The sequence below is a fragment of the Engraulis encrasicolus genome, chromosome 18 (genome assembly GCF_034702125.1).
Source record: "Engraulis encrasicolus isolate BLACKSEA-1 chromosome 18, IST_EnEncr_1.0, whole genome shotgun sequence".
Taxonomy (NCBI): Eukaryota; Metazoa; Chordata; class Actinopteri; order Clupeiformes; family Engraulidae; genus Engraulis; species Engraulis encrasicolus.
This window is the reverse complement of record NC_085874.1, coordinates 5,598,337-5,626,214: the sequence shown is the minus strand read 5'-3', so window position 1 is coordinate 5,626,214 and position 27,878 is coordinate 5,598,337. Positions and strand designations below refer to the sequence as shown.

The 27,878-nt window shown below is 42.6% G+C and overlaps 1 protein-coding gene across 1 annotated transcript in view; it reads left to right on the top strand.

Annotated features, from left to right (window-relative positions):
* The window catches only part of slc35f1 (solute carrier family 35 member F1), a 127,104-nt gene extending 101,741 nt beyond the window's left edge, over nt 1-25,363 (top strand). The window contains exons 5-8 of the mRNA XM_063222852.1: nt 991-1,147; nt 4,233-4,285; nt 7,416-7,570; nt 24,849-25,363. Coding sequence (XP_063078922.1) covers nt 991-1,147; nt 4,233-4,285; nt 7,416-7,570; nt 24,849-25,088 — 605 coding nt within the window. The 3' untranslated portion in view covers nt 25,089-25,363. The remainder of the gene's footprint in view (nt 1-990; nt 1,148-4,232; nt 4,286-7,415; nt 7,571-24,848) is intronic.
* The last annotated feature ends 2,515 nt before the right edge of the window (nt 25,364-27,878 follow it).

The window sequence follows — 27,878 nt, the reverse complement described above, 5'->3', positions numbered from 1 at the left end:
ACTTCCTTTTCTCTACAGTAAATCGGTAAGATTCATTATTGAGGAGAATATAATGATTTTTGGTACAAGAAAAAATCTAATTAAAAGTATTACAGAAAAATGGTTTTGATTCTAAAATAGTTTAAAGAAATGTAACTGTCTTTTTTATTTGAAAAAAAGAGATTTTCCTGTATAATGCATCAAGGATACGCTGGAATGTTGAATCACATCTTGTGATTTAAAAAAAAAAAAATGTCATTAACAGACAGAGAAGCCAGCCGTATTAAAATGGTTTGGATAGAAGTGCGTATGTGATGTACTGCAATGCTTTTCTGTTCAGAAGGTGACAAAAAGCTGTTGGTTGACCTATTTTTTAGATAAAAAATAACTTTCGAGATTGTATCTTTTTGTTTTGCGTGTGTCCTTTGTATGGTTCTTCATATTCCATCCTGTACCTACCTCTCCTGAAGGCAATAACGAGCTGAATAAAGTAGAAGTACTCTTACAGGTGCAATTCTGACATTTGAAACCATGTAAGTTGAAAACCATGTAATATCATACCACTAGTGTTGTAATTATGTGTAAGAGTACTCCTACTTTATATAGCTCTGGCTTAGTGTGATGTAATGTAATGTAATGGTAAATGTCTTCAAGTGTATCAGAGGGCGCACTCAACTCCTGGAGTAAAATAAATATTTTTGGGTGCGCGAAAAAACTACATACTTAAAAGAGAGGGAACATCCACACTCACAAGCTGAGTCTCATTAATATTTTTAAAATCCACACTCACAAGTTGAGTCTCATTGTTTATTTGTCAATTCCCACCATGTCCACAAGCAGACGCGTTTCGGACACTAATTACGTGGTACCATGTTCTGATGAGGGCTTAAGGGCTGAACCGCGTCTGCTTGTGGACATGGTGGTAATTGATAAATAAATAATGAGACTCAGCTGGCGAGTGCTGATTTGTCCTCTTCTTTATGTAATGGTAAATGCTCGTCTCTCCTGCAGGCGACAACAAGCTGCTGGGGGACCTGCTGGTGCTGGCGGGGGCCACGCTGTACGGCATCTCCAACGTGTGTGAGGAGTTCATCGTCAAGAACCTCAGCAGGGTGGAGTTCCTGGGCATGATGGGCCTCTTTGGATCCTTCTTCAGCGGCATCCAGCTGTGAGTCCAACTATCAATTGAATTGAATTGAATTGAGTTCATCTATTGTAGCCCCTCAGTGCAAGCTTGGCGACGCTATCCTATGTACTTCCACCCAAAGATTTTGGCTCTGCACATAGTCTGGCGAAAGCCTCCTAGCTCGGTTCGCTCACTGTTTAGCCAATCAGCAAATAGTTGAGTGTGATGACGCAGAAATCACCCTCGAAGCCTGTTACTGATTGGTTAAAGTAACAATATTCACACATTTGTCTTGTTATTTGTATGCTTTTGCAAGTTTGACAGAGTGGCAGAGTTTGAGTCAACAGTCGGCTTTCACCCAGGATACCTCAGTGCACTCCTGAGAGAGCTTTACTACCATAGTACTACACCACTATGACAGTACACAGGGCCTTTAGTAGTACATCACGAACTTGCAGAGATGTATAGTAACGAAGTAAAAGTAACAAAGTACTGTACTTAAGTACTAAACTGCAGTATCTGTACTTTTTTGAGTAATATTTTTTTCCTCATACTTGTACTTTTACTGCACTACATTTTTTCTGATGAGATGAATACTTTTACTCCGATATATTTTTCATGTGCTGCTTTCGTTACTCGTTACTCGTTTCTATGCCCGAGCGCTAGATGGCTCTGTCATCACCAGATATGATGGAACCTGTTCACGGTCAGTGGGCGATGCAATGGTGGGGAAATAAAAGCAGATCGCATTCTCGCACATGTCTTTTGGCGCGGTCAGTGACGCTCAGTTGGCATTGACACTGGCATGTTGGCAAGATGGATGAGGTAGACGAGGTATCGCCATCAACATCAACGACACCAACCACCTCACATTGCGGCGAGGAGGAGGAGGATGACGGCTGCCATCACTGGCCCTATTTAGATTCAATGTTCTCCTTTGAGGGACAAGGAGTAATGGTATTTGCACTTCATAAGCGACTTATTGTACAGAGCTCTAATATACCAAATGGTATTCAAAGTTTTGACTCACTTATTTTCCCCCATTTTTTTTTTAATGCAGTACTTTTACTTCTACTTCTACTTTTTACTCAAGTAGCAAAACTTGCAATACTTCTACTTGCTTTACTTAAGTACAACACATTTTGAATACTTTTGTCCTTCTACTTGAGTAAGGTAAGGAAAGGTTACTTTTGACTTTTACTCAAGTCATTTGACAAGATGATACTGGTACTTCTACTCCACTACTTTTCTCCAGTACTTTATACATCTCTGCGAACTTGGTCGTTGCCAACCTGGTGGCAGATAATTCATAACATGTCTCACAGGGTTAAACCAAGCTTTTCTTGCTTTCCGTTTGGAAGCAACCCTTTGGCTCGCCAACCCTCTCATTTGTGTCGCGAACACATCAGCCAGTTCTAGAATAGGTGCAGAGGGGATCCAGGCCATAATGGTCATCATCAGATCCTTCATCCAGCTGTAAGTCAGTCAAACTGTTCCTGTCTTGGGGTGCCTTCATGTCTAGGTCTTTGAAATGGAACTTGGGTCGCTTTCCCCCAGGAAACTGATTGGGAATATGTGAAAGAAACAATTGCCCTCTGTTAACGCCAAACCCCAACGGTCCCAAACCGCTTGGACGGTTACAGTAAGTTTTGCAGCTAAACACATATCTGGCAATTCAAAATGGGCAGATGGACATGGAGAAGATCCACCTTTTCATGAATGAAAAATGCAATTTCCCCATTCATAATGGATACTTAAAATCTGATGGTAGTGGTAAGTATTCGTGAAAAAAGGTAACATTTGTGAATGGGCTGCCTGAATTGTGGAAATAAACTACTACGTGAAAATATGACATATTGCACTTTAAACTTGTAGCCGCTCCTCAACATATGCAATGCATGATTCCCTTTGTTGCCTGCTGCCTAAAGGCTCCATATGGACTCAATACATTTTTCATTCATGTCAGCCGACAGCCGTATAGGATGCGCTTGGAGTCAGCTGCCAGTTTGGCCAACACACATTTTGGGTCGCTCTGTTCTGCTGATCTGAGGTATGAAGAGGATGGATGAATAGATAGGTAGATAGATAGATAGATAGATAGATAGATAGATAGATAGATAGATAGATAGATAGATAGATAGATAGATAGATAGATAGATAGATAGATAGATAGATAGATAGATAGATAGATAGATAGATAGATAGACGGACAGACAGACATTATTTCTTTTCCTACAAAGGATAATCATTTTCACACAGGCAACACTGCATTCGGAAGTACACCACTGACAGAGTATGTGCCGTGACGTCCAGCCCAATAGCCGCATTATGACACACACATGCGTACATGCTGGTGCACAGCAGATACAATTCTGTATCTGTAGACAGACAACCCAGGCGTGTTGAGCCTGACCGCTCCACTGTTCTCCAATGCTGAACACACACATGTGCACATGTGGACGTGTACGGAAACACTCACTGACACACATGGGCGCACAGGGGCACACACACACACACATACATTCTCCCCCGTGGACACATCCTTCCACACACACACACACACACACACACACACACACACACACACACACACACTCACATGAGTACACTTGCACGTACACACACACACGCGCGCACGCACACACGCACGCACACACACACACAAACACACACACACACACACACACGCTGCGAGTCATGGGGCCCTCTATGGAGCCGTTTGATCCAACAGCACTCGGAACGCTGGAGAAACGGATGATCCTGTCAACCCAATCCACCCAGCACATTCCGCCACGGAGGTCGAGCGATCGTCAGCGCTTCTGCCCTGACAGCGCAGATTTGTCTTCACGTGCCACCATCTCCACAAAAGGACCGCTGTGGCCTGCCGAGAACAAGAGAAAACAAACGATGCTGTTGGTTTTGTTTGGGTTCTTTTTTGTGTTTTTTTCTGTTTTCCTTGTATGCCCCTGTGTCTTGCTTTTTGGGTTCTTACAAGGAGATTATTTCCGTCTGTAGTTCCTGTAGTTCAGCTTTCTTTTCCATTCATGTTTACAATCTGCCCCTCTCTCTTGTCTTTCTTTCTCTCTTTTCGCTGTGTGTCTCTCCGTCTGTCTCTTGCTTCATTCAGGGCCATCATGGAGCACAAGCAGCTGCTGAGGGTGCAGTGGGACTGGCAGATAGGTGAGTGACAATTCCCGACACTTTTAAAATGATTTATTTCAAGTGATTTTTGGCTTTTGACCTTTATTCGATAGGACAGTGTGAGATGGTGACAAGAAGTGACCGAGAGAGAGAGAGAGAGAGAGAGAAATGGGAGAGGATTGGGAAACGATCCCAGGAATTGAACCCTTAGCCATTTGAGCTATGGCCAAAGCCATACAGGGAGCATATTTACTCTCCTCTTGCTGTCCCTTCATATCGCCTCACCTCCTGCCCTTGAGGACACAAATGACCTCCATTTCAAATGACCTGGTCAGTTCAATTCATACAAACCAGGTGAGCATTCAACCAGGCAAATCGCCTAATTCAATTGAATGGGGGGAAAAAACAGGTAATTTGGAATATGTGGCACTGGATTGTAAGCTAATGACTCCAGGCTGCCCATGGCTGCCCAGGTGTAATGGCATGTCTATACCAAGCATGCCAAGAGCAGGGGGAGTTATTGACTTTACATGGAAGAGATAAATCGTGATAAGCAGTGAAAGGGTTTTTTGTGTTGGAAGGCATTTTGAGCTTCAAAGCCATCACAAGAGTGAAGTTCCATCACAAAGTCATCACAAGTGAAATTTCAGTGAGCTATAATGCAATTCAACGAGAACCAAATTGGAACACCTACACAGTAAGAAATGCAGTGTTAATTCAAATCTTACAGTTTATTTTTACATTCTTATAGTGTATTTCAGAGTACTCTCTAAGTGTTGAATTAGTTTTTACTGTGTCGACTGCTGTTCATGTGAGCGTTTTTTATTGCCTCCTGTCATGCACTCCCAATCTTCCAAAAATCGACTACAATGCATGTCACTGTGGATAATACCATTTAAATCCCACAAAATGAATAATACATATAACCACACTCTGACAAACACACACACACACACACACACCAGGCCTTGGACGTTGACAGTATGTTGTCCTTAGGGCATATAGGACTCATATAGGGCTTACATATTTGTAATACATGAGCGGCTAAATTCTGCAGTGTTAAATTATGTGTTGTACTATGATTGGTAACTCTCTAAGTGTTGAACTAACAAAGTACAATTCACTCTGATGAGCCCCGCTTCTCATTTCTACAGCATGAGCAACGGCCTGGAAAAGTAATGATCATTTAGCTGCATGTAAAATGCATATGGAGACGAGCAATCAAGGTCCCTGGATGTCTGCCTATGGGGGAGGGAGGGAGAGAGAGAGAGAGAGAGAGAGAGAGAGAGAGGGAGGGAGAGAGAGAGAGAGAGAGAGAGAGAGAGAGACAGAGAGAGAGAGAGAGAGAGAGAGAGAGAGAGAGAGAGAGAGAGAGGCACAGATGAAAGAGAAAGACAAATATAGAGATGAAAATAGATAGTAAGTAGAAGATAATTATTAGCCAATTGTCAGACTGTGTGTCACAGTGGGTGTGCTATCAAATCAGACTACAGACTGAATATCCTCTGACAAATTCTTTAATAATCTCCCATAGGGAAATGGTATTGAATTTACAAAATGATTCATACATGGACCAGACAATCCTTATATAGCACACATCATCTCTGACAAAACTTGTCACAGCCGTACATAGTATAGTACGAATGAGTCATTTTGTAATTTCATAAGTTTCTTTCTCCTATGAGTCTTACTGGCTGGTGGCTGTGTGTCTGGCAGGATCTTTTCTGTCTCTATCTGTTTGTTTGTTTGTTTGTTTGTTAGCGTGTGTGTGTCTGTCTGTGTGTGTGTCTGCCTGTCTGTTCGTCTTTCTCTCTGCCTGTGCATTTGGATGCTGTGTCTGTGTTTGTATTTCTATGTGATAGCCCTGTGTCCTGTCTTCTTCTCTGTCCGCCTGTCTGCCTTTCTGACTGCAGTTGTATTATGCCTGTCTGTCTGTTTGTGTATTGTATGTGATGGCTGTCTGTCTATTTGCCTGCCTGTCTGTCTGATGGCCACATATCTTGGGTGCTGTCCGTCTCCCTGTCTGTCTGTCTGTATGTATGCCTGCCTGTCTGTCTGTCTGTCTGATAAGCCACATGTCTTGGGTGCTGTCCGTCTCCCTGTCTGTCTGTCTCCCTGTCTGTCTGCCTGTCTGTCTGATGGCCACGTGTCTCGGGTGCTGTCCGTCTCTCTGTCTGTCTTTGTGAGTGGCAGTGCTGATTGTCCTTTGTCTGCTCGCCTCCCTATCTGCTCTGAGGTGACAGCAGCCCACCGTTTCCCATTTTCAGCATCCTCCAGTGATTGGGATGAAGCCGACGTAAACAAGCGCAAACACACACAAACACGGATGGCAGTCGGTGGGCAAATACGTCAGAGTTTATTTGTGGCGTTTGAAAATGAAAATCAACAACGCCCAAACTCTGCTGGGGTTTTTTCTCACCTGCTTGTCGCCATAGCAATAGGGCTCACATCCATCACTGCCCCCCTCTCTTTTTCCCCACCTCAACACCTGTCTGTTTGACTGTCTGTCTGCCTCTCTCCCTCTCTCTTTCGCTGTATTGGCATGACGGAAGCATCAGCCAAAGTAGTGTGAAAGAATGTGTACAGTCCTAAAAATAGTTAAAATAATAATATTTCTGTTTCAGTGTGCTTACATCCACCTTCCTCCGCACTTATTTCTCAGCATCTCTTTTTTTCTCTCTCTCTCTCTCTCTCTCTCTCTCTCTCTCTCTCTCTCTCTCTCTCTCTCTTTCTCTCTCTCTCTCTCTATCTCTCTCTCTCTCTCTCTCTCTCTCTCTTTCTCTCATTTCCTTCTTTCTTCCCTGTTTTCCTTTCATTTACATTTGTTAACTTTGTGAAGCACATTGAGTTGCACCTGTGTATGAAATGCGCTATATAAATAAACTTGCCTTGCCTTGCCTTCTCTCTTTCTCTCTCTCTCTCTCTCTCTCTCTCTCTCTCTCTCTCTCTCTCTCTCTCTCTCTCTCTCTCTCTCTCTCTCTCTCTCTCTCTCTCTCTCTCATTCTCCCTCTTCAAATATTCCTCTCTTGCCACAGATCTGTTGTACACAGGCTTCTGTCACCTGTAACTTGTCATTGTAAACCAGTTAAGGTGATACTAAATGACTATTAAATCTCTCTCTCTCTCTCCCCCTCTCTCCCCCCCCCCTTCTCTCTCTCTCCTGCTGCAGGTCTCCTGTATATTGGCTTCAGTGGGTGCATGTTCGGCCTGTACAGCTTCATGCCGGTGGTCATCAGGAGGACGAGTGCCACGGCCGTCAACCTGTCTCTGCTCACCGCCGACCTCTACAGCCTCTTCTGCGGCCTCTTCCTCTTCCAGTACAAGGTGGGTCCCCTATAGTGCTGCGCATTAGCACTGCCCTCATGGTCCCCTATAGTGCTGCGCATTAGCACTGCCCTCATGGTCCCCTATAGTGCTGCGCATTAGCACTGCCCTCATGGTCCCCTATAGTGCTGCGCATTAGCACTGCCCTCATGATTTGATTCCATTTGATTCAATTCTACAATGCATTGCAATGCATTATTCTACTGAAAGCAAAGCAAATGTTTCATTAGTCATGATGAGGCAATACAAGTAGTCGGATACTGAGCAACATTTTATTGGCTGTTTCCTGTATCAGTCTTGCCGTTTCCAATGCTTTGAAGTGCTTTTATTTGAATTAACATTCATTTGCTTCTGAATATCCACGGAAGTAATTGAAACTTAAAAAATTTGTTGCATCGATTATGGAACTTGCCGCATTGAATTGAATTGTCCATGCCCCGCATTGCATTGCATTGCCGAATTGATTATTGTTGACACCACTAGTCCCCTAGTAGAAGTTAGCCTGATTTTACATGACCACATGAGTTACTTTGTCATTCATCGAAAAACAAGAAGAATCACCGCACACTAGTGGACTTAATATTGCTGCTTTTTTATTTAGTGAACAAAGTGTTTTGCTTGTGCTTTGTCAGGTTCACTTTGTTGATTCTTCTTGTTTTCCTTGAATTACTGATGGCTGCACTTCAGCAGCACCTAGAAATGGCACCTGGCTGTGCATAGGAGTTTCAGATCTAACAGAGTACTACTTCGTAATTCATTTTCGGTCTGGATCCTTGATGCCCTGGAGCGCTGAGGTGGAATGATGAGATGCAGTAAATATGAATAATAGTAACAAGAATTTGTTTTCGAGCATCTGCAGCATAACTACCATTTGTGCAGTAGTTAAACAGTTTCAATAATTTTCAATCATTTTCGTGACCAAAATCGTAATATTTGCCCATTTCATGTCAAATTGCTCCCAATACGCTGAATTTGGGGCAACTCCTAGTTTGCCTCACGCCGGATTGCGCAATCCCTCGTTAACAAGCTTGTGCGCATGCGCCATTTTGCTCGTTCTGTGTATGCAACCTGGTAATATTGTATTAAACGTTTTTATACACTTAATAGAAATATGTATGGTGTGCCCTCATTTTCCTGATAATTTTGTACTATTTTCTATGTGTGATTATCATTTCTTTACTCTGAACGCTTTGGCATAACGCCCACTGAAAGATACAGTGGTGAGGCCAGCAGCAGTCTGGCCGCAATCTCATTCTGGCATTGAGAGTCTTGCTGGCAGTTACGTCATAGCGAATCTGAAGTTCAGTCGGTCGTGTCATTAGTGTTGGCTAGCTTGTTCACTTTGACTGATACCATGGAAGTGGATTTCATAACGAAACTAAGAGCTTCAAGTAACAGGAATTAACAGGACAGAATAAGGTAGGAAATCCGTTTTCCCCCTGATGTGCTCGCCGAAGCACTAAGTTTACTATTTGGTGGCAATGTTGTTATCGATGTTGTCTACTTGTCTTCCGTCTAACAAGCCCTCACTTCAAAAGGAAAGCACCTGTGCTATCCTGTCACCAAGCTAACACCACTTTCAAAAATGCACACCTTTCCTGAAATCATGGTGGGCTGCCCGAGTGGTTTAGTTACCATATGTAGGCCTAATGTGATGTGTGTAGATTCGCTTGTGTTTGTTGGGCATCTGCGTGTGACTGGAGTGAACAGTGTACAGTGCGAGGCAGCGAGAACAGTGTCTGGCTGCGCAAGCTACTTGTAGGACCTAGTAGTAAGCTAACATTTAGCTCCACTAGACAAGCTACATCCAATAGAAATATTAAGCTAGCTCCATCTGTAAAATGTAGCGAACTACATAATTACAAGCTACTTCAACTAGAAATTCAAAATCACAGCATATTTGTATTATTTGGGCTGCAAAACTGACATCTGATATGTCTGTTGGATATGATAGACCCATATGATATTTTTGGCCATGGTACCTATGGTCAATCAGCTGGCTTCTTTGCTCTCCTGTCTCCCCCCGGTGTGTGCGCATTTTGCCTCGTCATTAGTTTTGCGAGTTTGATTGCGAGTTTTGATACTGGTCTGATGGAGGTAGAGTGACATAGCGCATGAACATGTCAATAGAAACAAAGTTGTGGACATTCGTGTGTATGATTTGATTGCTCGAGACATTTTTGGGAGATAATAGTCCATGGTCTGGCAACTAGCCGTCTTCCTCCCCTGCCTTCAGTGTGTGTGTGTGTGTGCGTGCGCGTGTGTGTGCCTGTCGCGTTTGAGAGTTCCATTGGCGCACGTCAAGAGCATATGGCAAGCCGTTTTAACATATAATAGCCAGAATGGATATGTGTTGCAGTTGCGCATGGAAATGTTCCGTTTCTCCGATGACGTGTTTTTTTGTTTTGTTTATTTTTTGGCTTCCCCAACAGTCTTGCTGTAGCGCCGCCTATGTGTAGGCCTACCTTATGTTAAGAAAGCTATGACATATGAAACTTATCGGTAGGCCTATTTGGCAAATATTTACTAATAATGTAGCTGTATATTTGAAAATCTGATATTGGAAAAGTCAGTGCCTCACCAGCCATAAACTTCACCGCACGTTACTGGAGTGGACCAAGCGCTGACAGTTGACGTTCATGACGTCTGTTGTTATGTGGCCAAGCACCCAACGCAATTTATCTATTAAAAGTTATTACATATTTGCAAGTTTTGCTTAGTATGTCCGATGAACAGAGCCGGGCTGCATGCATTGTGGTGCGAAAATCACATTGTTGACATTATGCCAAGGAGTGTGTCATTGGTGCTGCCAGTTTTTGCATGTGTCTGAGTCTGTGTTGGCAAGTCTTGAAGTACAAGGGAGAAGGTTGTGCTGGGAGCGTATTTGTTTTCTGATATGACTTCTTACTGTTCCTTATAATGTTTTGAGCCACGTCACAGTAATGTTGATTTCTAAAGTGTGGTAGAATTGAGAACTGCCGTGGCTCAATCGGTGGGGCGCTGTGACGCTGTGCCGGTGACCCGGGTTTGATTACGGCCCGGGTCCTTTGCCGACCCTTCCCAGTCTCTCTCAACACTTGCTTCATGTCTGCCTCGACTGTCTTGTCACAAAATACCCCCCCCCCCCACACACACACACACACACACACAAGTCTGTTAGAATTGATGCAGTAATTATTTATTATACTGCTCATTCCATATCTCACACCCCCATATCTTCACTGTCCAGCACAAACCTTACCATATCTCCACTTTTCTAAATAAATAAACATTTCAACGTTCAAGTTGGTCATAAATATTTGCTCATGCAGACTACATAGTAATGGAGACTGGCTAGTACTACTGATTAATATTTTATAATGAATAAAGAATGAATAAAGAAGGAATGTAAAATAATCCGAAAAATAGAGGAGATAGGAGGTTTCTGCAGGACAGAGACAATATTTTTCTTTTATTGGGTTCATTGTCCAGTCCAGTAGTGGTGTGTTACAATGTTGGTTCTAATGTTTCATTTTCTCGAAGTGCTGGGTCTCTGACCTGTGTTCTCCCTGCCTGCCTTGGTCTACTTGGTCTTGGTGCATAACATTATTTGTGGATATGTCAGAGTATTAGTAATGTATTTGTCACATACTATAATGCTATAGCCATAGACTACTGTCATGACAGTCATGGGTAAGCGGTTAGGGCTCTCCCCCATCCTCCTCCATGACTGAGGTACTCTGAGCATGGTACCGTCCTGCCGCGCTGCTCCCTTTCAGGTGCCATTGGGGGCTGCCCCCTTGCACGGGTGAGGCATAATTGCAATTCTGTTGTGTGCTGTTGAGTGTTGTGTCACAATGACTGTGGGAGTTGGAGTTTCACAGTTGGGCTTTCACTTTCACTTTCTTTCACTACAATATGCTGTCTGGTTACCATGTGCAGAAATACATGCATAGTCTATAACGTGCTATAATATGCTATGATTAATTGGGTAACGCTTTACTTTACGGTACAGTTACCATGTGTAATTACTGTGTACTTTCTAGGTAACAACATAGAGAGAAGTTACATGGTATTTAAAGGGTAAAAGGGGGTAATTACAAAGTAAATACCATTAATGGGGTAACAACAGGGTAACAGAGAGAAGTTCGATGATTAGATGGTTAGAAAATACCCAGTATAGTTTTATAGTAATTTTTGAGATATGTGTATAACATGGTATTTACTTTGTAATTATCCCCTTTTACCTGTTAGATACCATGTTACCCTGTTGTTACACAGAAAGTACACAGTAATTACTGTACCGTAAAATAAAGCGTTACCATTAATTGTGCAGTATAATAATAATTGTGCAAACCATGAAGTAGTTGTCCATGTTGCTGTGCAGATTTTGCCATAAGTTGACAGATAGTTTACATGCAGACTGGTATAATGATGGTGTGCTCATGGGATAGGCTGCAATGCGAGACGGTACGAGACGGTTGAGACAAGTCGAACTCACTGCTATGTGCTGTCCTCCTCGGTGCTGTGTCTTAGTGCAATGGTGCCTGGATCGATGTGCCTTCGGCGGGTAGTTGCAGCATAGGGAGAGGCATTCAGAGTGGCCACTTCTTGAGTGCTGTAGCCTTTCAGTGGCCTCAGGAGATATCATGAGAGGCTTTTGCAGACAGTCTTTTCTCTCTCTCTCTCTTTCTCTCTCTCTCTCTATCTCTCTCTGTTGTGTTCCCTCTCTTTTTCTTTTTTTCCCCTTTCTCACTGTTTTCTATTTTTCACCCTTGTTCTGTCTAGCACTTTCTCTTTCTCTCGTTTAATCTTTCTCTCTCTTGCGCTCTCTCTCTCTCTCTCTCTCTCTCTCTCTCTCTCTCTCTCTCTCTCTCTCTCTCTCTCTCTCTGTTGTGCTCCCTCTCTTTTTCTTTTTTCCCTTTCTCACTTTCTCATACTGTTTTCTATTTTTCACCCTTGTTCTTTCTTCTCTTGCTCTCTCTCTCTCTCTCGCTCTCCCTCTCACACACACCTCTTTTCTTCCACTCTTGTTGTCTGGTTCACACTCTCTCTCTTTCTTTCTTTTTTCCTGTCTCTTTTTTTGTTCTGTCTCACACTCTCACACACCTTTTCCCTCTTTGGTTTTCTTAGCATCCTCCTCCCTCTCTCACTCTCTCTCTCTCTCTTTCTCTCTCCTTTCAGTCGACAAAGTACTGAAGAGCACATAGATGAACAGAAAAAAATGAGTCTACAGTAACCTACTGTATGTATGTATGTATCTTCGTTTCCTCTGAGAGAAAGGCAGGGGATAAAGACAGGAGTAAAACGAGGGCGAAACAATGAGAGAATCTGACAAAGGACGAGATCAGCACTGCAAAGAGAGATAACACAATACAGTAACAGTAAAGAGAGATAATACTGTGTGACAACATAGATGACTGAATGAGAATAGGAAGCCAAAGGATTGGATGAGCCAGGTTGGAAGGATGCCACTGCCACCCTGTATCCTGGACACAAAAGATCTTGATTTATCTGGGGATTTTCATACATCCTCTGTTGCTCTGTGGTGGGTGGATGTTGGTATTCATGCTAGGAGGAGGAGGAGGAGGATGGGGAGGAGGAGGAGGGGGGGAGGAAGAGAAGGAGAGAGGGAGAAAGATATGGAAGGGAAGAAGAGCTCATGATAAGATTTCATATTCCCTGTGTTTTTGTTTTGTCATATTTAGCCGTTTTCCCTCAGCATACACAGAGCCTTTAGTTTGCAGTGTGGCACATGACAAACACATTTTGAATACATTTCTTTGCTGCCTTGCAGCACTATTTGCACCTATAACAACTAGGCAAAAACAGAGAGAGAGAGAGAGAGAGAGAGAGAGAGAGAGAGAGAGAGAGAGAGAGAGAGAGAGAGAGAGAGAGAGAGAGAGAGAGAGAGAGAGAGAGAGAGAATGATGGATAACAAAAAGAAAGAAGAGAATGGCTGAAAGCAGGGAAGGAGAGGTATGTGCAGTCAAATGTACTGCATATGAAAATAGGATGAGAGATGGGGGGATGACATGAAATGGAGTGGATGAGAGAGGTGGGAGGAGGACAGAGGGAATGAAAAATTACACGTGAAAGGATTGTTTAGTGCCTGTCAATTTGTCCCACACAAACACAGACACACACACACGGACGCGCACGCAGGCACACACACACACACACACACACACACACACACACACACACACACACACACACACACACACACACACACACACACACACACACACACACACACACACACACACACACACACACACACACACACACACACAGTGTCTGATTCCGTTCTCTGAGATTCCAGAGGGCGGCAGAGATTATATTTATTTATTCATTTGTTTAGGCCTATTTATTTTTCTTTATTTATTTTCCCGACAAGCCAGGTTGACAGATTTATCTCGTCCAGCCCTCCCTTTAAATTATCCCTCTCCATCAAATCTGTCAAATCCCCTTTGTGTCCCAGCCAAACAAAACCCACAGAAAGTGATTTCCACGTCCGTAAGTGAACTGCAGCTTATCTGAGAAGCATCGATGGTGGCTCTCTCCTTTCAATGCACAACCATCACAGAGAAACTCTGATTTTCCTGCTGGTTGACGACAGGCCTGGACTGGTAATTTGGCACACAGGGCTTGAGGGCAGTCATGGGTAAGTGGTTAGGGCATCAGACTTGTAGCCCAAAGGTTGCCGGTTCGACTCCCGACCCACCAGGTTGGTGGGGGGAGGAATTGCACAGTGCTCTCACCCATCCTCCTCCATGACTGAGGTACCCTGAGCAATGGTACTGTCCCACCGCACTGCTCCCTTTGGGTGCGATCGGGGGCTGCCCCCTTGCACGGGTTAGGCATAAATAAATAAAACATTTTCCTGGTGGGTCGACAGTCCTCAGGGGCCGATGCTGTTTCTTTTTTGTTGGTGTTGTATGCCACTGGTTGAAGTTGCAAATTATATGTAACAGACCACCCATTCCTTCACTCACCTTTTAACTGAACTGATGCATCATTGCTTTCAAACAGGGGTGGGGAACCTACGTCACAAGGGCCATGAGGAACATGAAGTTGTAATGTGAAATTAAGGGCACAATTGCAAAAAAAAAAAATGTTTTCCCCCTTTACGCTAATATGAAATGCTTTGCAAACATCGTCGCAATGCATTTTGAGGAGAGACAGATGTATTTCCTCAGACACACACACACACACACACACACACACACACACACACACACACACACACACACACACACACACACACACACACACACACACACACACACACACACACACACACACACACACACACACACACACACACAGACTGCCTTGGAGGTGAAGCCGAGCGACTCCATTGGGTTATTGGAATTCAGCAGAGGATCGCTTTACCCCGGCCGTCTCCCATGAGCCCATTGTCTAAGGCCCTCTATGATAACCAATTCAATTTTCTCTTGTGCTTACCGGCAGGCACTAGCGCCAACTCCAGAGGCCATAGAGGCCTCCAAGTGCAGCGCACACAGTGAAATGAAAAAAAGACATGTCTGACCTTGGAATGTACTCACAGACATCTTCTTCTTCACTGGCAAGCACAGAACACATCCTGACGAAACTTCTGATGAAACAGCAGAGTTATATAAAGTAGAAGTAGAAGTACACCGACAGATGTAATACTAGACGTATCATATATTACATGCTTTCAAGTTTCAACTATCTAATAGCATAACACTACTGTTGTAATTACATCTGTAAGAGTAACACTATTATACCTTCTGTAAGACTTCTATTTCAACTCTGGAAAGGGACAAGTGTTTCTGTGCTATTACCTGATACTTGAAATGGTCCAGTGTGCAGCAAGTGTAGTTCAAATTTCTTATTCTGTGCTTGCTATGGCATGGGGAAATGTAGGATTAGATGTTCTATTTTCATTTTTCTGCTCTGAGAGAGTTGCTGGAGAGTGGTGAGTTCTTTGTTTTTCTTGATCGGCAACATTTGTTCGAACAAACCTCATGGCTTGTTTCTTTCCTGGTTCTTTAATTGGTGTCGACGTGAGTGAGAGCGCCCCATCGCTCCCTCCTTCCAGGCTTCTGGAAGGGTCATTCATATTTATAAGGAGCCAATCGACGACAAACCAGTCAGTGGTCTCCAATTAGCTCCCTAGATCGATCACGTTGAATGCATAAATGTATGCTGCATGTTAAGGGCTCTCGGCATAGCTGTCAAGACCGCACAGTATTTCCCAGGTACCCAGCTCATTTGTTGCATTTTAGACTCATCTCCCACCTCCCATCATCTCCCATTGTGACGTAATTCCTGACCCCCCAATGCTCATTGCATTACCATCATTTTAAACCAACATTTGTCCCACCACCACCACCGTCAGAAGAAAAATGTGTTTGCTACTCAAATGTAGACATGTGAGGGCGCTGGGGTCCAGCACGCCAGGCTCTCCACCACATGTAGCCTTGCATGCCCAAGGGAGACCCAGGTTCGAGCCCAGCTGGGGTCATTTCCCAGCCCTACCCCATCTCTCTCTCCTGCTCATTGTTTGTTACTTCTCACACTATGCAATCTTAATTGAATGAAATACATGAATATATTTTTTAAATGTTGACACACATACTCTGGATGTGACAGGCTTGGATTGACACTGTGGGCATTTCTCAAAACCTAGTGCGCACACTATCAGCCTAATTAGTCACGCCCAGTGATTGGATAGTCTTTGGTGAACTCTCTGGAGTATTCAATCACTGGGTGTGACTAATAAAGAGTATCCAATTTCTCGCCGTGACTAATTAGGCTGAATACACTTGGAAGTGTGCGCACTAGGTTTTGAGAAATGCCCTCAGTGTATGTGTCTGTGGTCAAGTTCTTCATGGTGTTTGGATTGATGGGATGCAGGTGTGTGATGATGTCATTACACCTGGTGTTCATGTAGCAGATCATCACTGCAGCATTGCTGAATTGGCCATATCGCACACAGGGCATTTGCCTGGTGGACTGTTGATGATTTTGGCCTGAACCTATTCTCAAAGGTATCAGTCTTCCTGCTGCTACCGCAAACATTTCTGAAACAGCCAGATAGAAATAAAGCATTTTCTCACATCAGATGACTAAAACTGTTGTCACAGGCTTCAATTCTTCATTGTCTCTCTCAATGCTTGGTGAAATGTTCCTAACCTTCCCGTTTTGTTTTGTCCCTCTATCTGTGCTGTGGATGGTACAAATGAGTGCACAGTTGCTCAGAGAGAAAAGAAAGAATAAAAAACTAGGGGGAAAACTAAATGGAAATCATCATTTCTTCCAGGAGAGACATTTGTGTTCATCTGAGACAGTGGAGCTAAATCCTAATGAAGATTCATGTCAGTAACCTTAAGATCGTGACCTTGGAGAGAGATAGTGCTGAAGGCAATGGCTTCTGATTGGATGGCTCCATCATCCTCCACACAGTGTGAGAGCTCTGTACAGTGTTTATTTGACACTTTGACAAAGTATTACCAACTAGAAGAGTGTGAAATGTGACTCTCTATGTGTCAAAATGAAATTTAGTGTGTAAAAACGTTGCCAATGGCTTCTGATTGTGTGGGTACATCATCCACATCATAGTGTGGTAGCTCTGTGCAGTGTTCATTTGACACTTACCAAGTCAACTTTAACACTTTTAGTTGGTAATGCTCTCTAAGTATCAAATGAACACTGCTCTCACACTCTGCAAAGGATGATTGAGCCACACAATTGGCAAATCTCTTCCACAATAAATTTCCAAGTGTTATTTCAACACTTAGGAAGTCACCATTAACACTTGAAGTTGGTAATACCCTCTATGTTGAACGTGTAAGAGCTTTGCCAATAGCCTGTGATTGTGAGGCTTGATGGTCCTTGTCACCGTGTGAGAGCTCTGTGCCCTCAGCCAGTCCCTCTGGGGTTTAATTGCACCAATCGAAGACTTCTCTATTGTTCCTGGAGGTACTATGAATGTAGGGATGATCATTTTCTCTTCTCCCTCTTCCAGAAGCCCATAATGAGAACTACTCGTCTTCCACTAAGTACCTGTATGGATTGAGCCACTCCTCCTATCCTCATTTGTCCTTTCCTTGTTCCTACCATTGCATGAGAAGGAAAACAAAGTTCTTTATTTACATTAACTTGACAATGACCACAGTACAGTGTGTCTGCTGCTCATTGCTTTTACTTTATAAGCTCCAAACTTAAGCTGTACTGAAGTGTTTGCAGATTTCGAATCTAATTTAATATGAAAGTCTAACTGGGAAACCTCAACTCCCATTGCCATTGTAACACAGGCCTCCACAGCACACAAGTGAATACTACATACTGTACACAACGAAATTGCATTTATGCCTCACCCATGCAAGGGGTCAGCCCCCGATGGCGCCCAAAACGGAGCACTGCGGCTGGACAGTACCATGCTCAGGGTACCTCAGTCATGGAGGAGGATGGGGTAGAGCATTGGTTAATTACTCCCTCCACCAACCTGGCGGCTCGGGAGTCGAAGCGGCAACCTTTGGGCTACAAGTCTGACGCCCGAACCGCTTACCCATGAATGCCTTTTAAAAGAAATATTTGATCCCAAAGTAAGATATTTGGTTGAGTTCTAGATTGTGTTTCTTCTCTCGTCTTTGATCTGCTCCTCACCGCTACCTCAAATGGGCTCCATCTTCACAGTTTATCTGCAGTGGTGGAGGTTTTGTTCACTGTTTGCGCAATATAGACTATTAAAGCTGTCACATTCATTAGAATGAACCGGGACTAACAGCCCAAACGACCGTTCATCCTCTGGCCATAACCAGTACCCAGTGTGATGTTACATTAGATGCTGTTTACATGTAGTATAATATGGATGTTTTTGAAAATGCATTGGTTTGGGCCTCTCGTTTATAACTACATGGAGTTTTAGAAACCTCCTTTCAAAAAAAGTGGTTGTTAAAATATTCCTTTTAGGGGACTAAAATGCGCCTGTCACAATGGTATTATACCGTTTATCCACACTTGCATGAATGGCTAAAAAATGCACATTTAAAATGATCCACATAGTATGTGTAAACAGCGTGTTAGTATGCTGGTATGCAGCATGGTTAAAGTAAACATATCCCCCCCTCCCTCGGCAATGATTGTGTTGCCTACCTCCTGGCATCTTTCCTGCTTGCAGTGGGCTGAACGTATTGTTCTGTAGTTATAGAGGGATGGGGATGGTAAGCAGAAAGAGGAGAAAAGGAACCAGGTCTCTTGACTCGTTATCCCACATGTTAATGAATGTCTTGCCATCTGCCTAATTCCTTCCCTGCTGTCTGCACACACTGATACCTCTCTCAGGGGCTCCTCCTTTTCTGCCAGGGCGAAATTGAAACCAGACAGGCAAGATGTGGCAACGCACCATGCCAGGGCTGCAGTGCACAGAGGCTGGCTTGCTGTGTGGCAATCAATTACTTCCTCTACTGAAGACGCTGGCTTCCACTATCGTTAGACTGTGCCAAAGATAGTTATATATACCAACTGGCTACCACTATAGTCAGAGCTATAAATTAACTTTTTTCATCACCAGCCAATTTGGCCACAAGATGCAAAGTCTCACTAGCCAGACATACACTTACCGTACTACCAGTCAAGTGGCTAGTGAGTTTCATTTTCTACTAGCCAAACTGAATTTTCACCACCATTTGGCCGGTTGGATGGTGTTAATTTAGAGACTAAAGTTATAAACCAACTATCTGCCAACTCGGTATACCAACTGGCTACCATTATTGTTATATATACTAACTTTCTACCAATAGTTATATAGTATATAAGCTGCTTATTTCCTGGGAATTTGACTTTGACTTTTAGCAGTGAGCCGAGCGAGACAGCTGTCCCCTTTGCTTATTTGCTTCAGTGTGTTGTTCTGACAGGCAAAGATCTAACACTGTTATGTGCTGTCCTCCTGTAGTCCCCTTAGAATGGGGAAGGAGCTTGCAGAAGCACTCTGTGATACTTTCTTTTATGTTTTTCTTGAAATAGATCAGACACCCAACATGTCTGGCAGCACATTATCTTGGAAAAAAAGTCAACCCGCTGGTATAACACATAAAGAGGTTTCAGATATTATAGACTTGGGCTTAAGTGGGCTTAAGAGTTGAACTTTTGATTATTTCCACTCTTGAAGTGGTAATATCTTCCACTTCTTCATATGACCTTTGCCTGACCCTCGTCCTTTGATGTTGCATGGGCAGGATGCTACCATAATTTGTTTTTCTCCCTTTGGTGATATTTTTTCTGATCCGTACTTATATTACAGTAAGCATCACGGACATTGACATTGCCCCCTGGGCATAGAGAAAAGCTTCTGAAACGATGACCAATGTCATGTGCCAAGGGGTAAACTATATACATAACTGAAGAAAGTGAAGAATTTTGTCCTATAGTCACGGATAACCGTCTTCTCACTTAAATCGCCTTATCGCTTACTTGGTGATTTCTGCTTGAATCTTTGACTCTGTCGCTCTCGGCATACTCTATTACTTCCACTTATTCTCTCACTGGCTTGCACACTTGTCACTATTCATTTCACATGTGTTCTATGCTCTTGGTTGCATGTTTGTCACTTTATCTTTTGTCTCGTGTCCTCTCACTAATCTCTTATTCTTTCCATTCCTGTCATTCCCTCCGTCACCACCATTTCTGAATTCAACCTTCATTTGTTTGTTGCTTGTCTTACCGTTCATCCTTCCCCGCTCCTTTTCTTTTGCTCTCTTGCCAGTTGCCATATGCATAAGGGATGGGGATTTGATGCACGCACACGCACACGCACACGCACACACATGCCCTTAGGTTATAAGCTGAAGGGGTCGAACAAATGTTTTGTCCCTCTGCACACACACACGCACACACACACACACACACACACACACACACACACACACACACACACACACACACACACACACACACACACACACACTGTAAACAGTGGAGGTTCCAGTGGAGGTGTCTTTGTTCGCCCTAATGGCTGCCCAGGTTGTGTCAGTGCCTTGGAGGCCAGGATGTCCCCTGAACAGATGTCAACCTACACAGGTCTCTTGTTGATTTAAAAAAATTACAATTGCTATGAAATTTCGGTAACACTTTATTTTAGGGACACATCTATTAGCACTAATACATACAATATTAATGCCTGTGTAAGTAACTTGTAAGGCATGTACTAAGCAAAATAAGACAGTTGTTAAGCATGTATTCACAAATGTCTTGTTCATGCCCAATTAGGGATTTATTACTAATATAACCTTAGTAAGGACCAGTAAGCCTATATTTCTATTTATTAGTAAGTAGTAAGTGGCAGAATACAATGTGTATAAGCTCCCGACACACTGTGTGAACAAACCCTGAACAGTGTGAAAACAGATGCAGAATAAGGGTCCCTATTCTAAAGTGATGCATTGGTCAGCCCAGATGGTAGCCTCAGGGCCTCCGCACTACCAAAGTCCTAGGGCCCCCACACCACCCAGGCCTGCACTACCTAGCCCCCCCGTCCTACAAAGTGTAAGGGTATATCAAATAATTAATACTTACCCAGCCAAGTCATTTAGTTATCTCTTGTTCTTATCTATAAGAGAGAGGTAACAAGAGCCTATATATAGCAAGGATTGAACGTACACTTGTCAATGGCGGTGGGTTGGTGAGATGTAATTTTTTTTCATGTACCACTGAGTTTTAATTGAAAAAAAAACAAAATAAATGCAGAACATTATAATAATAGTTTTGAAGCAAAACTAAACTACTCTTTTGTGATAATTAAGTGAATGTTGGAGAACATTAGCTTCAAGAAGTGCAGTGCATGATGGGTACGCAATCTAGGCCAACAGACAACCTACCCAGCTCTGAGCCTACGTCCTTAGCTCCTCCCCTCACTTGTGAAATTTAGTTGCTAAGGGCGTACCCATCATGCACTGCACTTCTTGTAGCTAAGTTTCTCAAACATTAACTTATTTATCAGAAAGGAATAGCTTAGTTTCGCTTCCAAACTACTACTCATCGTTATATCCTGCATTTATTGCAGGGTTTTTACAATTAAAACTAATTGGTGTATGAAAAAATGACATCTCACCACCCACCGTCATTGATAACTTTACGTCCAATCCTTGCTATATAATGCTTCCAATTACTCATCAACATAATGAGTAGAATAAGTGAGATCTTCATACCTACTGAGACTAATGTAGAATTTGAAATGGTCTTACACTTTGCTTCTCGGGCGGGGGGGGCACGTAGAGTGGGGCCCTAGGTAGTGCGGGGGCCCTAAGCCATCTGGGCTGAGCAATGCATCACTTTAGAATAGGGACCCTTATTCCACATCTGTTTTCACACTGTTCAGGGTTTGTTCACACAGTGTACCAGGAGCTTATACACATTTTATTCTGGCCCTTACTGCTTACACATAAATAGAAATCTAGGTCTACTAGGTCCTTACTAAGGTTATATTGGTAATAAATCCCTTATTGTGCATGAACAAGACATTTGTGAATACATGCTTAACAACTGTCTTATTTTGCTTAGTACATGCCTTACAAGTTACTTACACATGCATTAATATTTTATGTATTAGTGCTAATAGATGTGTCCCTAAAATAAAGTGTTACCGAAATTTCTCCGAACAGGATACAATGAAAGCGCAACCGCCCCGTTTCCCTCCAGGGAAATAGTCTAGATAGGGTCTGTTATATCTAGTTTTGGGCATAATATGAACCTTAGATTTTATGGTTCTTTTGTTCCATTAAGCTGTCTTATAAGATTATTTTACAGCATTTGACAACATTTTTGTATGTTCTTAAGAAAGGGCTATGAAATTGCAAGCACTATTTTGCTTTACAGCAGCAGTAATTGGTCTTCAAAAACGCATCCTTTTACCTAAAGATAACCACCCTGTAGCGCACAGGTTCTGTCACAGTTCACAGAGATTCCAGATTCTCTCAGGTATATTCGTTGACATCTTCAGCGTAGGTAGGGAATCACATAACAAAGACGATCAAATTTAAGGAAAACATCTCCTCAGAAGTGAATTCATGAGGCTTACAGGCTGATGAGAAATTTCACAGAGTCTTGAGGTATTGTGCTATTTCTTAGCGTGCTGTAGTACATTTCTGGTGTTGAGATAAGCTTATCACCTCCGCCAAGTATGTTATGTGATTGTTTGAGTTTGTGTGTCTGTTCGTTTGTGTGTATGTTCATGGTGCGTGTGTGTTTCTGTCCACCAGAGGGCGAAGGTGCATGTGTTTTCTGAGCACTTTTCTAGTTTATTATGCAATTAATCTCCAGTGGCATAGCTTGATAAACAACATTTTAACATTCTCATATATAGTAGGCTACACTAGGCTGTATGCAGTAGATATTATTTTTATTGTCCTGTAAGGGGAATTTGATTTTCCAAACCAACCATCACACTTGACACAGGCCAAACATACAGTATAGAGAAAAAAACTTCAAAACATCACCAACATTGAGGGGCAGTATTGTGTATACAGTAGCCTACATTCACGGTAGTCTTAACGGTAGGCCATGTTGTCCAAATTAGAAACCACCCCAGTAGCTTGGGATTTGTAGGTGAGTATGTTTATGTAGGCCTGTTTCTGTATTATTTGTTTGATATGCCTTTCCTGTTTTTTGTGTGATTAGTTCATTCCTTGGTCTACTTCATTACGCATCTCAGGTCAACACAACAAATTACATAGTATTGGGTAGAATTGAATCGTATTGTAGCCTTTGTAATATGTGTGTGTGTTGTGTCAGTACCACAGGAACAGCCTCATTGTGGTGTTGTATTCCCGGCACATTTACGGTACATTTCTCCTTCCCCTGAGCTTTGTGAAAAACAATTAAAATTCCCTTTCGTTTTACTGCTGCACCGCACTGCACTGTATATCAATGTATACATTATGCACAGTAATCAATATACTGTAGGTTACTGTATGTGGGCATGCTGTCAAGGGCTTGTTTTATGAACAAAACCAGTATAACCCCAGCGTGTTAATGCATGATGTATGTGTTGAACATACTGTATGTATAGAGTGTTTCCCTTCTTGCAGTGGAATAGCTCTCATATTGATTTCTCTTTCTTTTCTGCTGCGCGTATTGCAGAGCAAGGCCATAGCCGGGCTTGCTGACCTTATTCATTCATCTCAATTGCAGATAATGGCAGAGAGGCGGTCTTTGTATCCAGTCCACTGGGATTCCATTTTGGAACATTGCCGGGGTTCCATTTTACAATGTCTCTCAGTGGTGCATGTAAACCTTAGAAACACAAATGGGCCTCGATATAGATTATCCTCTTGGAATAGAACCACTCAGCATAGACATGAACATTCTTTTTCTTGACAAAAATAGAACACCGGTGACTCCTCAGAGCCACAATCACCAATAATCCAGTCTTTTAGGTATAGACCTTTTGTGGCAGTGGTGGCTGCTCTCATTTTAACAGCTAACCGAGCCTAATTATTGCTTATTTCAACCGCAATCCCCTTAAGTGAAACCGCATCCCTCCAGCAGACACAGAGACTCTTCGTTCCACTTTGCCGACAAACTTTAGTCTCTGTCTCTCTCCATTTGTACAATAGTTTTCAGGGTTGCCCTTGCTGTACTGATCTGCAAGAGATACTGTATGCATGTTCTGTTTAAATGTGATGTAGGGAGCCTAGAATACTTTGCAGTGTACAGCATGCTGTCTAGATGGAATGTGGATGTGTGGATGTCCTTCACTCATACTGTACATAAAGTAAATACAGTGCGTCACAGAAGTGAGTACACCTCTCACATGACTGCAGATTTGTATGTAAATTAGTATGTGCCACGTAAAACGTATTGGCTTTGTAAGTTTTCTTTTTTGTTTTATGCTATTTACACGTGTCATTTCTCATATGGGTTCTCTCAGTCTCTAGGTCTCTGTATCTGGTTTTCAGGGCTGTTCCTCTAGCCGGTCTTCACCAGCAGACTGAATATGCTGTATCTGAATCCAAGATGAATTATTGCTTTTTGGGGCGCTGTACCATGAATCCAAGGGGGGGCTGGATTTGGTACTGGCCCCGGGTCATTTCATCTCTCTCTGCCAGTACTTTCCTGACACTCTCTGGTGCTGCCATGTCCAGTGAAATAAATAAACAAACAAATAAACAAACTTCCTCTAATAAAAAAAAATCCTCATGCTTTTCCCCTGTGAACTTAATTATTGCTCTCTCTCTCTCTCTCTCTCTCTCTCTCTCTCTCTCTCTCTCTCTCTCTCTCTCTCTCTCTCTCTCTCTCTCTCTCTCTCCAGTTTTCGGCGCTGTACCTGCTGTCGTTCCTCATCATCATGCTGGGCTTGGTCTTCTACTCCTCCTCCTCCACCTACGTGGCGCAGGACCCGCGTGTCTACAAACAGTTCCGCAACGTTGCCGGCGGCAACCACCACCACGTGGCGGACCACACGTCCGCGTCCCGGCCCCTGGAGCCCTCGGTCACCTACACCAGCTTGGGACAGGAAGTGGAGGAGGAGCCTCGCATCCGCGTGGCCTGATGCTCACACTGTGGGGGAGGAGACTGACGAACCCTCGGGTACCAGGGACCTGACTGCCCACCGGCCGCCCACCCTTGTGTTTTCCACAGTAACATTTAGCCGTGTTAATTCAACAACAGTATCTTGAGCATATTATATTGCCCCATTAGATATTGTGCATTGAGTTAGATGCAACTCTTTGAGTATTGACTTAAAGGGACACTGTGTGAGATTTTTAGTTGTTTATTTCCAGAATTCATGCTACCCATTCACTAATGTTACCTTTCTCATGAATACTTACCACCACCATCAAATTCTAAGTATTCATTATGACTGGAAAAAATACATTTTTCATACATGAAAAGGGGGATCTTCTCCATGGTCTGAAATTTTGAATTTCCAGAAATAGCCATTTTTAGCTGCAAAAATGACTGCACTTGGGCCATACTATAAAATATTCATTTATTACTTAGTAAACTGTCATGAAAAGATCAAATTTGGCCTTAGACAACACATTTTCAATGAGCAGCATAGTTGCAGTACCTTTTTTGACCATTTCCTGCACAGTGTCCCTTTAACACTGGAAATGTAATCATTTCAGTTTCGTGGTGTTGACTCAACACTTAAGAGAGCTTCATTGAACACTTGGAGGAGGTGAATGTAACACCATATCAAATGGGACCAGTGGACCATATACGTACAGTATGCTCAAAATAATGTTGAATTACCACTGCTGAATTTATAGTGTATCCTCGTCGATCACTCTCCTTCTCCCCATCCTGCTGAGAACAAACACGGAAGTGAGTGACACACTGGGGTAGACAAAGTGAGAGCTTTGGAAGACTGGCTATGAGAGAAGAGTGTATGGAGCAGTGATGGGTGACCACACACACAGAGCAATGGAAGAACTACTCTGTACTTAAAGCGATACCATTCCATTTCTGGAAATAAGCTTATTTTATGGATAATTGCTAGCTTGGAAGTAGAATTTGCGTTTCTTGCCAGACTCGGATAACGTCTGGAAGTACAGGACAAAGGTAAAGCTCACTTGCTGAAATTACCTCCATTTAGGATAAATTGGTCCCACTCAAAAGCAGTATTCATTTTATTCTCTGAACAGTGTAACGTTTAAAAAGTTAATTCTGTTCAATTTTGCGCAATTACTTAGAGCTTTAGAGTAAAAATTACTTCTTACACTGGCCACCTGCAGAATGTTACTCTAACATTTGACTCCATGTGAAAGCCATTTGACTCTCTATCTAGATTTATATCCAGGTTTACTCTAAAATATGGACACCCCATATTTTACTGTGTAGGTATACAGTATAATTGCTCTGAGAAGGGTAGTGCCCCAGCAACAAGCTCGGTACCCACATAGGTTCAAAGTGCTCCTTCCATTTCTCTGTGTAAAGCCCATTTTGGGGCCCTGGGAAAAATATAGACGTATTGTTTTATTTTATTTTGCTGGTATTAATCATGATGTGGCTGACTGCCGTGGGCCCCTACAGAGGATAGGTTGGTGGGGCCCCAGGCAATTCCCTAGTCTGCCTATTGGTAAAAACCTGCTCTGGTCCAGCCAACTGCCCACACTTGGGATATCCTCGTCAATCATCCTCCCTCTCACCTCCCCATCCTGCTGAAGCATAAACCCAGAGGTGACACACAGCGCGAGGACAGTGGGTGATTTGGGCGAAGAAGAGAAGAGAATAGGAAGGAAGGACTACTGTACATGGAGCAGTGGTGGAGTTGATTGAAGGAGTGCAAGTAGCAAACAAAATGTACACTGTGATCACAAACTGTTCAAAAAAAAAATAATCCTCATGTCTTCAAGGTGTATCGCGTAAAGACTGACCATTGTTTCTTCTCTTCCCTTGACCTATCTTGGGCGTACCACAAAATGTGTTTCGTGGATTTCATGTTGACTGGTCAAAGGTCATCTAATTACTGAAATATGACCCAAATTTAAGCATTTTTTCCCCTTATTGTGACATGAGCACAAAACAAAACAAACAAGAACTTGTATTTAGTTTCTATTTAAGCTGTCCTTGTATTTGTAACATATTGCTTTTTTTTCATTTGAGTGTCTTGTGTTTTTCTATTTCTTTCAGACCAGTTAATCCACATGCCCTTCAGAGTCAGTGCCTTGCATTGCACTATGGCAGATCAGTGAGACTGTGTAGTTTCCGTTTGTGATGAGGTTTGTGTCTTTGACATAATATTGGCTGAATCACTGTTATAACACATTTTTTACTTCTTGATTTACCGTTATCTCTTCTGTGCTTCAAAAAAGCAAGGCTTAGTTTTGTGGTTGGCTGTTTCGTTGAATGCCAATGCACTCGCTCCTTTAATTGTTTTATATTGGATACATCTCTTATATAGGCCTACTGTATGGGGGATAAGGATATAAGTGGAGGAGTGATGTTTATTTGATGCACATTCACTTATTCGTCTTAGCAATTGTAAACTCAATCATGAGGTTTAAAGCACTTGTCAATCATTTGATTTGTTTTTTTTTATTATTATTTGTATGTTGACATTATTTTTGTAAGTTTTGGACATTTGAGTTGGATTCTATCCATATGGATGTAAAAAAAACTATGATAATCCCAAGGAGGATTCTTAGCTTCTTAGATTCTTAGATTCTCAGTACTGTATTTGGCATTTCAATGATAAATTTTACAACTATGTTGAACTTGCTTGAAATAAAATCCATCATTTGTCGTATCAACTGAAAATAGTGGCATTTCAAAGCAATCATGTTTTAAATAGGCTATCCCTCACAGTTAACTCTGCAGTGTTAATGAAACGCTA